Genomic DNA, 11,475 nt, shown 5'->3' with positions numbered 1-11,475 from the left:
GCACCCGCACCCTCCCCGCCCTTGGATTGAGCTTTTAGGACTTGGAATCCGCTCTTCGGCTGTGTTGCCGATCTGACAATCTGCGTCGTCTGGATGTGGGGCTGCTGAACGGGGAGGTGAGCGAGGTGTACTGGGGGCCCGAGAAAAAGGGGGGGAAAAGAGGGTTTGCATGAGAGGGGGTTGCAAGAGTTGTGTCTGTGTGTGCGTGTGTAGGCAGGTAGGTAGATAGGAACCTCGAAATCATTCTAACAGGCGAAAGAGGGGCGGTGCGGGTCGATGGGTGGTGGGACGGTGTGCCTGGTAGGGCTGGGGATATGGTGGATGTGGGGACTCTGGCCTTGGAGCGTGGGTTGGAGGTCGACCTGGTCCGTTTTGATGTTGCATTTTGACTGTTATGTTATGTTATGTTACGACTCCACCGCGGACCTTGAAACTTGAATTGAATCTGATATCGCCAAAAGCCAAATGTATCAGACCGAATTGTCTCTAGATCCAAACATTATTTTTTATAAGTAAACCCCACCGCACTGCCCGTCCCTGTCCCTCTCATCTTATTACCCTTCTTAAAAACCATAAAACCTTCTCCGAAAGGTTTTTATGAATACGGCCACTCTGGGCGCATCTTCCGAATTGGGCTCCGAAACCAGTCACGAAGCCAAAAAGCTTCTGGGCCCTGCGGCGTACCTAGTCAAAGGTGGGGCGACTTGCTTATTTATTTATTTACTTATATCAGCGGGCTTTGTGGGAGAGGGATTTGTTTGAGACAGAACGGCGGATGGGGGGGACCGTGGGGGTTTCGGAATGTATTGTACGACAATGTACGGCAGTGTACGGCAATGCGCGAAGGAATTCCTGATTCAGGGATGTATTCTATATAAGAAATGTTTTAAGATGTGAAAATGATTTAGTGCTCTTGGAAAATGGTCTCTGGACAGATATCTGGTACCGCTCCATTTCACTGGGGAAGACATATTTTTTTATGGCACCTTTGACTCGAGGACATGTTACTTGCATCCCCATAATGCGTGCATACGCCTCTTTGGCTTTCTGTCGTTCATCCTTATCCTCATCGGCCTCACGGAAAGTCTTCTGTGTTCAAGTCCTCAAGTCCTCAAGTTCTCTCTATCGCTATCGTCGTCGAGTCGCCATCGTTCACCTCATCGGCCGCTCCTTCCGGTTAACGGAAAAAACGACCTTCCGTACATATACATTCTCCGCCATCCCCAAATTTTATCTTTCTTTATCTGTTGTCTGTTGGTTGGGTATAAAGTATATTCTAGTTCAGGACAGCCAAGAATTCTCTAAGAAATTTCTCCCCCCTTTCCCCCGTCCTTCCCCCGCCCGTTTCCTCCCCCCCGCCGCCCCCGCCGCCGCCGCACCGCCGTACCGCACCACCACCAGGTGTCACCCGCCTGCCAGGGTATTCTGCCGTACCCGTCAAGATGCGTTTCCCCACATCCCCGGATCGAACCCCGTCCCCAACACCAACCGCAGCCCCGGCCTCCACTCCCGCCACGGCCATCAAAGCCGCTGGCACCAAGATGGCTGGGGGGGAATCTGGTTCCGGAGCGCAATGGGGAGAGAAGGACAAGGGCAAGGGCAAGGGGGGAAAGAGAGGGGGTTGGAAGGAGACGGTGGAGGTGCGTGTCGTGGTGGTTTTCCGGGGAGTCAATATGGGAGCTGGGTGGAAAAATGATTTTAGCTAGGGGGAAGAGGTGGAATCGGTATTTCTTAATTATATTTTTGGGCGGGGGAGGAGGGAAAGAGGGGATTAGGGTATTTTTGGGTTTTGGGTGTTGCCTTGCCGAATTTGTTGTTATCTGACTTCATTTCGATTTGTCGCTGTTATACTTCGCGACTTCAAAATACTGTTTAAGAATAACATTAGTTTAGTTTAGTTTGCTAAAATTACACACAAACAATACAGAAAAAATACGGATTGCCGGATGCAGATCCCGTGATATGCCGTACAGGATACCAGGTACCAGTCGCCTACTTCGGGGGGGTTTCCGTCGTCATCAGGTGTTTACCGTTTTTTTCCGTTATTTTACCGGTTGAACACGTTGAATGCCGCCGCCGGTGATTGATTCTTTTTGCTTTTTATTACATTAAAATACAAACCCTTTACTTCCCCCCCCCCCGGCCCCCCCCCTCGGGTCAGCAGATTCATGAGCAGGTTTTAAATTTGACTGCGGGAAACAGCCGTCAGCTGGCGAGCATGTTACAGGTATGTAAGGCGGTTATATTTTCGTTGGGACATCCTAGCGATGCTCTCGGTTTATCGGAATGATCGAAATGAAAAGAAAAAATTAAATGAGGGAGTGTTGTTACAACGGATCTTGACAGGTTCGGTTGCTTTTTTTTACTTTTCTTCCAATTTCGATAAAAGCAAACTAATTTCTCAATACAACAAACATTTTTTTTGATTTACCAGCCAGCTAAACTTTTGTTCTGTGCGTCATCAGTCTTGTGCATGAAACCCAAATATATATACTCCGTTTCACCCTGAGCACGTGAGGGCTCAATTTGGTGTCGTACATTCCGCTAGGTTTGACCTACCCGGCCGTTCCTTTACCTCGCCTCTCCACCCGTTTCAAGGGTTTGATGATCGCCTCGATTGGTGATCACTTCCCCTCCTGGCGATGACCCCTCCACCTCCACCTCCACCTCCACCTCCACCTCCACCTCCACCTCCACCTCCACCTCCACCTCCACCTCCACCTCCACCCCCGCAGGCCTGTCCTGATGCCCTGTTGGATGACGGCCTGTTGGACATCACATACGTCACAGGCGGCGCCGTGGACGGGGCCACAGCCCTGGTGGGAAACCGTTTGTGTGTTTGTTTTGTGTGCGTGTGCGTGTGTGTATATGTGTGTCTGTGTTTGGGGGTGATTTGGGTGGATGAATGGGATCTTGGTGGCGAATGGAGAGGAAAAAGATGTGCATGTGTAACATACATACGTACATACGTACATACGTACATATTCACCCTCCCGCCACATTCCAGAGAAGCCCCCCTTGCTTTTTGCACCGTCATTATCATCATCGTCGCTATCTTCAGCATCATCGTCACCATCTGATTTTCAACCGTTCCTTCCTCCATCTTCGCCATCTCAAAATAACCTTTACTTATCAAATCTCCGAAAAAAATGAAAACTTTGAAAATCTAAAACCCTGTATTCTAAAAAAAACGTTTTTCTTCCCCCCCTCTCCAGGTTGGGGAGATCTTGGCCCGCGGTCTGGACGCCGCCCAGCCCTCCAATGTCCGTATCCTGAGGGTTCCTTGGATCTTGTTGATGGTGGAGGATCCGGATCCAGATCTTATGTGGCCGGGCAACAGGGACGGCGAGCCCGTGCCTCCCGGGCGTAGGTGTGTTTTGGCGGCGGGGGGAAGGGGAGGGGGAGGGGCCCAGAGGCAGGGGCAGGTTGGAGGGGGGTTACCAAGCGAGTTTGACCCCCGGGGGGAGGGGGTGTTGGAGGTCGGGGAAAAAGAGGGGGAAGGCAGGCTAGAAGGTGATGAATGTGTGCGTGTGGGTGGGGGGGGAAAGGGTTTGGCCCACCCGCTGTATTTGGGGTTCGGTATCAGTCTAACGGTCGTGTGTGCGGCAGTACGGGTACGGGTACGGGTACGGCGGGACTTTTTGACACACTCTTCCCCCTTACATATTCCCCCCCCTACCTGCGTCGCGCCAACTCAATGAAAATAGGTTCAGGACGTCATCATGAATAACATTCCAATGCTTTGAAACACCCAACAGAACATTTAGGGTTTTGCATATGTACACGTCCCCCCTCGCGCCCCTTTCCCACCCCCCTGTGGGCCCCTCCCTGAATGGTTCCCGCTCGCCCCGGATATACCTCCCGTGTTAATCTCCCTGGACTTTCCCCTCCCCTGCCCTCCCATCCCCGCCCCGCCTTTTCCCTTTTTTCTCGGGAAGGTTTTCTGTGCGCTTCTCCCTGCATTCGACCTCCTACCCCCCTCCCCCCGGGGCCCCCCTTTCCTCCAGGTTTGTCCTGGAGGCGCTCCCCCGCCGGGTGGCCATGCATTTGCCTGAGAGCAGTCGGGACCTGCTAACGGAGGGGGCCGACCCACGGGTCAACGCGCCTGTCATCGCAATAAACCGAATGCGCAAGGGCGCCATCCGGGCCATGCTGGCCCAGGTGCGCATTTGGACCTGTGTCGGATGTGTTTAGGGGGGCTCATTGGGTGGGGGTGGGGGTGGGGGTGGTAGAGGGCAGCGGGTCCGACCTGTCAATAAAGAAAATTGCTCTCGGTGGATCCGGAGATCCATCTGGGGCTAATTCCCAAGTACCAAGTACACCCCCCACACCCCACACACACACCCCACACCCACACCCCACACACCCTACTTTGTTTGTTCCTCGTTGCAATCCCCCCTCCCCCCCCGGCTCTAAAAAGGTTCGTCGCTACCGGCGGATAGTCTCCGGGAGTCGACCCTGGTGGCAGTCCCTGGCAGTGGGCGTACTGCGCCGTACGCCCCTGCTCGTACTAGCCTTTGTCGCCGGGTACCGGTACGGAAGCGTTCAGCGCGGCGGCGCCGCCACCTCCACCACGACGGCCCGTCAGCAGCGGCAGACCGAAGAAGACAGCAGGGCTCGGGTTAGGGGCAGGGCGGACGATGGCGCGGGGGTCGAAGGCGGCGGGGAGGAGGGCGCAACCGGCGGTGACGGCAGCTGGGCTCGGCGGCGGGTGGTACTGCCATTCTGGCCTGTGCGCAGGGGGGGGCGGCGGGAGGTGGGGAGGCCGGGCGTCGTGGGCTAAAACACATGGAAAACGGGGGGGAAGGCGGGAGGCGGGGGGCGGGGGGCGGGGGATCCCGGGGCCCTCTTCTTCAGAGCCCCCCAGTAGGGGCACTGGGGGCCAAGAGGGTTGGAATGGAAGGAGACTCTATTGATGCTCTGCATATCTCCTCACCGTGTACTCGTACTCGGAACGTCGTAAGTGCTGTTGGACACGCAAGTGGGGTGAGGGGTGCTATTCTGCGACGCAAGTGCACGCGGGGGGGGGGGGGGGGCCGGGAGGGGCCCCGCCACTGCGCGCGTGTCGCGTCATATACGACTGTAGCATCGACAAAACACGTGCGTACGGCAGACATGCGGGTGTGGGGGGGAGAGAAACGGTGAAGAGGTGCTTCCTTGCGGTCTGTGTCTTGTGTGGTTTGTGTTTTTTTCCCCATGCGCGAGTTGGCCTTGAACCTGATCTCGCCTCGTGGGTACGGCACCCGTACGACAGATGATACGGCATCCTGAGGCAACTGCTATTCCCGAGTATGGATTTTCGGGTTTTGTGTGGTTTGGTGGATGGTGGGTTGTGGTGGGTTGTGGGGGAAACCTGTGGGTACTGGGGAAGGCTAATAAAAGGGTGTGTGGGTATGTATGTATGTATGTATGTCGTAGGTTCTCGTCGTCCTCCTTACTACTCGCGTAACCATCTTCCCAAGAGTAACTTTTTCCATGAAGTTCATTTTCTAACACACTGGCATTGCAGAGCGGGGGGCGCTGCAAAGCGGCGGCTGGGGAGGTGAAAGGTGCACGGAGTTGAGGGGGGCCACCTCCGCGAGAATTATGAATGAACCTGGAAAAGGATGACGCCAGAAGTTGTTTGCATACTTGCTTGTCGTTGTTGGTTGTTTTTGTTGCAGTCGAGGCGTAAGGAGTAAGTGGCGTAAGATAAGTAAAGTGCTTTTGCTGGTCAGCGTCTTCTGGGTTTGGTAAGCGCTGTAAAACTCAACTCCTACCTACCTACCTAGTGTGCGGCTGATGGAAACCCTGATGGACACCCAGAGAGCCGCAACAGATGATATTGAGAATGTGTTTATCCCTGGAAATAGAAATCTTCACGTCACGTCACATCACAGCATCTGCAGCAGCATCCGCCGCACTGCGGCCCTCACCTCACTCGCAAGTGCCGTACCGAGGCGGCGCTCCATTCCAGCACAGCGTGAGCGCCAGCAGTGGTGGTGTCGTCACAGCACGATGTGTGTGGTTGTTACAGTGATATGTGATCGGCTGGCGGCTAGGAAGGGGCACACCGCCGTGGCGGCGTTCCATAGGGTAGGACAACTGCTGCGGCCGCGGGGCCTTGCGTGCTTCTCTAACACTTAGTATTTCTTTATCTCCTTGAAGGGAAGGGTCTGAGGTCGGGGCGGGGCGGTGGGTGGAGGCCCCAGCTCGGAGGAGACCTGCGGGTGGTGGTGGTGGATCATAGACATGATGAAGGAAGGGGAAGGGAGAGTTCTCGCGCTCCCCCTCCTCCCTTCACTGCAACTTGACGTCGTCTACAAAAAAACGGTTAGAAAAGATGCCGTCGCATTTATAACACTGAGGTCTTTGTATTGTTAAGGCAGGGCGATTTTTGGATCTGTTGCCATGGACCCAGGGAAACGACGTAAGACACACTTCCATGAACTAACGGAGACAACTACACTAATTCGCCATGTGATTACATGCAGGAAAATTACTTATTTGCTGCATTTGTGTTGATAGCGACGATTTGGCTTGTGCGCTGGTCACAATGTAATGGTTCCTTACACGGCAACAATCGGAACCAACCGAAAGCCGTAGTGATACTAAAGCGAGATACTTAGAATAAAATGAGATATCATAAAAATCTGATAACGATTTAAATCCGGGTTTCCGGCAGACCATCCATTTCGCATCGCGTAGCACCTCGCTTTCCCGTGCAATAACTAGTATAAGTTGCAGGCGAGAGCGAAAAAAAACTCAAAGTTTTGTACATTATATCTAGAGGTAATCCACGCAAAGTCTTGAGCTTCTGTTTCTTGACGACCGATGGCGGGCGCGTCATGCCCAAACTAACCAGTAGGACTAGCAAAAACATTCGTGCATGTCAATGGAAAAAAATACAAATATTGTTTACTCTTACACATTTTCTCTGCTTTGGCATCATTACTCGTTCTTTCGTACGTTCTTTCGTACGGATTTCGCTGTAGCCACGGATGCGAGTCGCTGCGGTTGCGCCATTCTTCATGAACAAGCCAAGTGTTTTCCCTTAAATAAGTATCTCTATATGATTATGCGTTTATCGCATAAATCCATTGCAGCAGCTGGTACGTCCCCTACAGGATCCTCGCGTGCGCCACAAATGCCGCCGCTGCGCAGCCTCAAGACTGCCTTCTACATAAAGTGACACAATTTGGATAGGAGATTGGTTCTCGGCGGCTACTGACCCTAGTTCGGTGTTATTCAGAGTGTTTGTGGCGCCAGGGACTTGTCAGGAGGCGCGTGGGAGTTTCGGAAACTGCCAGGCAAACACCACCCACATGAACCGTACCTTGTCTGAACTCCGGAAACATCTGCATCGTCGCCTATCATCGCGCAGACGGAGGAGATATGATTAGCATAGCAGGATATGCGACCGCTGTCGATAGGGCTCCGGAGCCACAGGATCAGTACGGAAATAAATCTTTCATAGCGGCGGCCGCGAAAAAAATGTTTGATGTGGAGAAACTATTAATTTCAATATTCTGGCCGCGTATATGAGCTATCGCATCCTGTAATAGTTGTAATCCCTACGCCACTCCCATGTAGGATAGAAGTTTCTGCTCGCAAGCCGAAAATTCGCTGCCAGCAAAATCCTTAATAATCTGTTAGAAATACAGGATGCTGCTTCAACGAGATGATGTGATGGCTGGGCCTCGCCTTTCGGAGCGGAGGCCATGGGCCCTCCTAGCGCCGGAGCTCGTGGAGCACATCGTTAGCTTTCTTCCGCCAAACTTTGTGGCGGGCACCGTTCGACTCATCAACAAAGACCTGGCTGAGCAGCTTAAGGCCTACATAGGCATTCGGTTATCGGAGCCCTCGCCGCATCATGCGTTCGCTTGGCAATGGAGCCGCCCTGATGAGATACGCGCTCTAGCACTTAACCAGCGTCGACAGCTCCTTACCCTTACGGCACGGAGCGGCAGCTTGGCCAACCTACAAATTGCCATTAAAGTCGTCGGCTGCTCGCTATTTAAAGACATTTTCAACGCTGCAGCCGAGGGCGGCCACGTGGAGGTGTGCCGGTGGCTGGCAGCCGTGGAATGCCCTTATGATTCCAGAGAATTATGCGAGGCAGGTGCGCGCAGCGGCCACGTCGAAATGTTGCGCTGGCTGCTACAAGCGTTGCTGCCGGGGATCGAGCCCAGATCGGCAGAGTTCAGCAACGCGTTGTGGTCCGCAGCAGCCGCAGCCGGCCACAGTGCTCTGTGCGAGGAGCTCTCGGGCGTTTCCATTCTCCCCGACTGGCGCGCCGTCGCACACGCCGCCTGGTCCGGTCACGTAGATCTCACGTTTTGGCTGTTAGAGCGATTCTGGTCTGATCCAGTTCTGATGCCTGACGAACGAAAGCTTACGATTTTAGCAGCGGCCGCGCACGGATTCGATCTGGCGACCTTGAAAAGGCTCCATCATGTCTTAGTGGTTGGTGCCTCATTTTCAGATACTGTCGTCGATTCGCACACATGGGGCAACGGCCCGGGCGGCAGCAGCAGCTGCAATTGCAGCAACAACAACAACAACAGCAGCAGCAGAAGCGTGAACTATTACGACGCGGTTAACTTGGGCACGAATAAAAGTAATAATAAAAATAGTAAGGCTGTAGGCTGCAGTGACACCGCCGCCTACATGGGTGATGGCGGAGCGCCCGACGACGACAACATCATCCCGTCCACCACCACCATCACAGCCGCAGCGGCCACCGCTGCAACCTCCACGCCTCCAAACCGGAAAGGCCTTTCCTGGGAGCTCGAATGGGTCGCCATTCCATCTGCCCTTACCGGCTCCAGCAGCGATTGGCGAGACAAGATTGAATGGCTAGGGACGCAGGGCTGTATTCTGGACAATCCACTAAGCATTAAACACCTAGAAGGCCAAGTAGAGGAGCTGGTAGCTCGCCCGGACTGCGTCACTCGCTTGCAGTGGCTGCCTGAACGGACTCTGCGGAGGGAGCGTGGGCTGGTAGCGGAGCTTTTTCTGGCAGCAGTCCGCCGCGCCAACATGCCTCTGCTCCGGTATCTTCGGCAAGGCCGGCCCTGGCTGCCACGGCGGCTCCCCGCCGCGCTCTGCGAAGCGGCCCGTGCCGGAAACGTGGCTGTTCTGGGGACGCTCTTGGCGCTGGGCTGGTATCTTGTCAATGGCGAACACTCCATCATTACGGACGTGGCGAAAGAAGCGGCAGCGAAGGGGCACTTGCACGTGCTGCAGTGGCTAGCAGAGCACCACCCAAAGGCGTTCCGGGTGACGTATCTGGGCGGTGTGCTGATCGAGGCGGCGAATTCGGGCAGCGTGGAGACGGTGGAGTGGGTATTGCAGGAGCGGGAGCGGCTGCAGGAGGCGCGCAAGATGCAGCAAAAGCTAAGGATGCAGACGCCCCCACCCTGTGGGTTCGCATCTGCAGGAGGAATGATGAGCCTGGACCGCCGATTGGAAACAGAGCGAGAAGGTAGAGAAGGAGGAGGAGGAGGAGGCGAGGGGGGCGGAGATGATGGCGGCAGGAATGGAGGAGCAGGCTGTAGCAATTACTATGGCGGCCGCGGAGGACATGGAGGGGGAGGAGGAGGAGGAGGAGGTAGTAGTAGTAGTAGTAGTAGCAGTGGAGATGGGGGAGAAGCTGCCTACCTCTTTCTCCGTTCTATATGTGATATTTTGGAGGGAACGTCAGAACTGGAAGAGTGGCGGCGACGTGAGATCTTCTTGGTGGCCGTGCAAGTGGGCAAGCCGGCATTCCTGGAGTGGCTGGCGAACAGAGGCTGGAAAACGGAGGTGCGTGCGTGCGCGTCATCTTTGTTTATATATCTATGTGTTACGATCAGCTAGCTGATTGCCATGATGAGGTTCTTGCAAGCATTCAGCAACGTTTCAGAGGAAGAATAACGTTTTCAGTTGTTGTGCGGATTCAAAAGAGCGCCAAGGTGTTTTTAAAAAATTCCAAAACGATGCACTTTAGTACATTATTATTATTAAACTTCTCTGTCTGCATAATTTGTCGAAATTGGTCAATGCCCCGAAGATTGAGAAAACTCCGATGGCCATCTGCCTGCTTCACATTTCTCACATCTCACATATCTCTCATATCTCGCATCTCTAATCTCATGCAGGATATGACACCCGAAGCGTTCGTCGTCGCGGCCCGGCAGGGCGACATTCTCTCCCTGCGCTGCCTCCTGGGCCTGGGCTGTGAATGGGACCTAGACGGCAATATCTTCCTTCGGGCGGTGCACGACATCGTACAGTACGACGACCGGCTCGATCGCAAGTATTCGGGCAGTAGCTTAGAAGTCCTGCAATGGTTCGCATCCGAGGGCTATCCGGTTGATTGGTGGCAAGCTCTGCGCCGTGCCGAAGCTAGATGCGCTGCCTTGAAGAAAAAAGATTCACAAGATGAGCCTATTACAGCCGCTCCCTATGCGATTCGATCCTGGATCGTGGAACAAATGGCGGTAAATGGCACGTGGGGAGAAGGGGAGACGCGGCCTGACAAGGCCACCAGATTTGCTGAACGAATGGACGACGACGACGACGATGACTGCTTTGGGATGAATCACGATGACGACGATGATGATGAGGAAAGCGGTGAGTGGAACGAGGAAGAAGATAATTACGATTACTGGGGCAACGACACTGCTGATGAGCAGGAGGAAGAAGATAATATGGCGGCAGCCGTAGGGGGGTTTGGGGAGCCGGGGGGGTTTGGGCCCGGGTTTGGCCTCCAGCTGTTGGGGCGTGGACCGAGGGAGCTCGTTCCCATGTGGGCTGCCTGATGAGTTCATACTCTGTGTGTAATCATATTCATATTTTGATTTTTAAGTTGTTCGTATTTTAATTTTTTAGTTCCACTAATTTGTTTTGGATACTGCGCATGCATGCGGGGAAGGGGGGAGCTGCAGGAGAGGTCTGCAGGAGGACGGCAGGCCGGCAGGCGGTGGGAGTTTTGGCTGATCGGTCACAAAGGCCCCACCGGATTTGAAATCAATCTTTGTGTGGATGGAGGCTTGTGGATTGAGGATGGTGATGTCTTCTCTAACGTTCTCATGTCCCGGTAATATGAAAATAGGAAGACCCAAACACGGGCTCGTGCGTGCCTGCGGAGAGTGGCGGGTTAACAATCGACTGCGAAGTCAGCCGTAGAGGGTTGAGAGATTTCAGAGGTAGAGTAGAGAGGATGGGGGGAGCGCGGGAATACAACCTGGTGTGTCGTGAGTCGCGTGTAGCCACCTGACTGCTGTGCGTGATCTTTCCAGAAGAATCACAATCATACATTCTCCTGCAATTTCTTGGTTGAATATGGCATTTTTTTACGCGCGTCCCTTCACGAAATCTGATTAGCCCATCCCCGTCCAAAGCCCGGTCCAACAACAAATCTGGCCCAACCTGGTATAATTTATCCGTTGATTTAGGGCAAGGCAATCAAAAAGCCGCAAATCCGTTGGTCAAGTGCGATATTTGTGGGGT

The 11,475-nt window shown here is 54.0% G+C and overlaps 3 protein-coding genes across 3 annotated transcripts; 2 read left to right on the top strand and 1 right to left on the bottom strand.

Annotated features, from left to right (window-relative positions):
* Positions 1-597: 597 nt before the first annotated feature.
* VOLCADRAFT_98148 (uncharacterized protein) lies at positions 598-4,194 on the top strand (the record flags this gene model as incomplete). Its single annotated transcript, XM_002957051.1, has 6 exons — positions 598-694; positions 1,495-1,640; positions 2,162-2,227; positions 2,736-2,819; positions 3,216-3,370; positions 4,008-4,194. The coding sequence occupies 6 exons, from the start codon at positions 598-600 to the stop codon at positions 4,192-4,194; spliced, it is 735 nt and encodes a 244-aa protein (XP_002957097.1).
* Positions 4,195-4,510: 316 nt separating this feature from the next.
* On the bottom strand, positions 4,511-5,951 carry VOLCADRAFT_98147 (uncharacterized protein; the record flags this gene model as incomplete). Its single annotated transcript, XM_002957010.1, has 3 exons — positions 4,511-4,730; positions 4,937-5,001; positions 5,916-5,951. 3 exons carry the CDS (start codon positions 5,949-5,951, stop codon positions 4,511-4,513), a joined length of 321 nt encoding a protein of 106 aa, XP_002957056.1.
* Positions 5,952-7,668: 1,717 nt separating this feature from the next.
* Positions 7,669-10,784, top strand: VOLCADRAFT_98146 (uncharacterized protein; the record flags this gene model as incomplete). Its single annotated transcript, XM_002957050.1, has 3 exons — positions 7,669-8,449; positions 8,711-9,786; positions 10,122-10,784. 3 exons carry the CDS (start codon positions 7,669-7,671, stop codon positions 10,782-10,784), a joined length of 2,520 nt encoding a protein of 839 aa, XP_002957096.1.
* Positions 10,785-11,475: the final 691 nt, after the last annotated feature.

This window comes from Volvox carteri (genome assembly GCF_000143455.1).
Source record: "Volvox carteri f. nagariensis unplaced genomic scaffold VOLCAscaffold_68, whole genome shotgun sequence".
Classification (NCBI taxonomy): Eukaryota; Viridiplantae; Chlorophyta; class Chlorophyceae; order Chlamydomonadales; family Volvocaceae; genus Volvox; species Volvox carteri.
The sequence above is the reverse complement of the archived record's forward strand: the minus strand, read 5'-3'. Positions and strand labels throughout refer to the sequence as shown.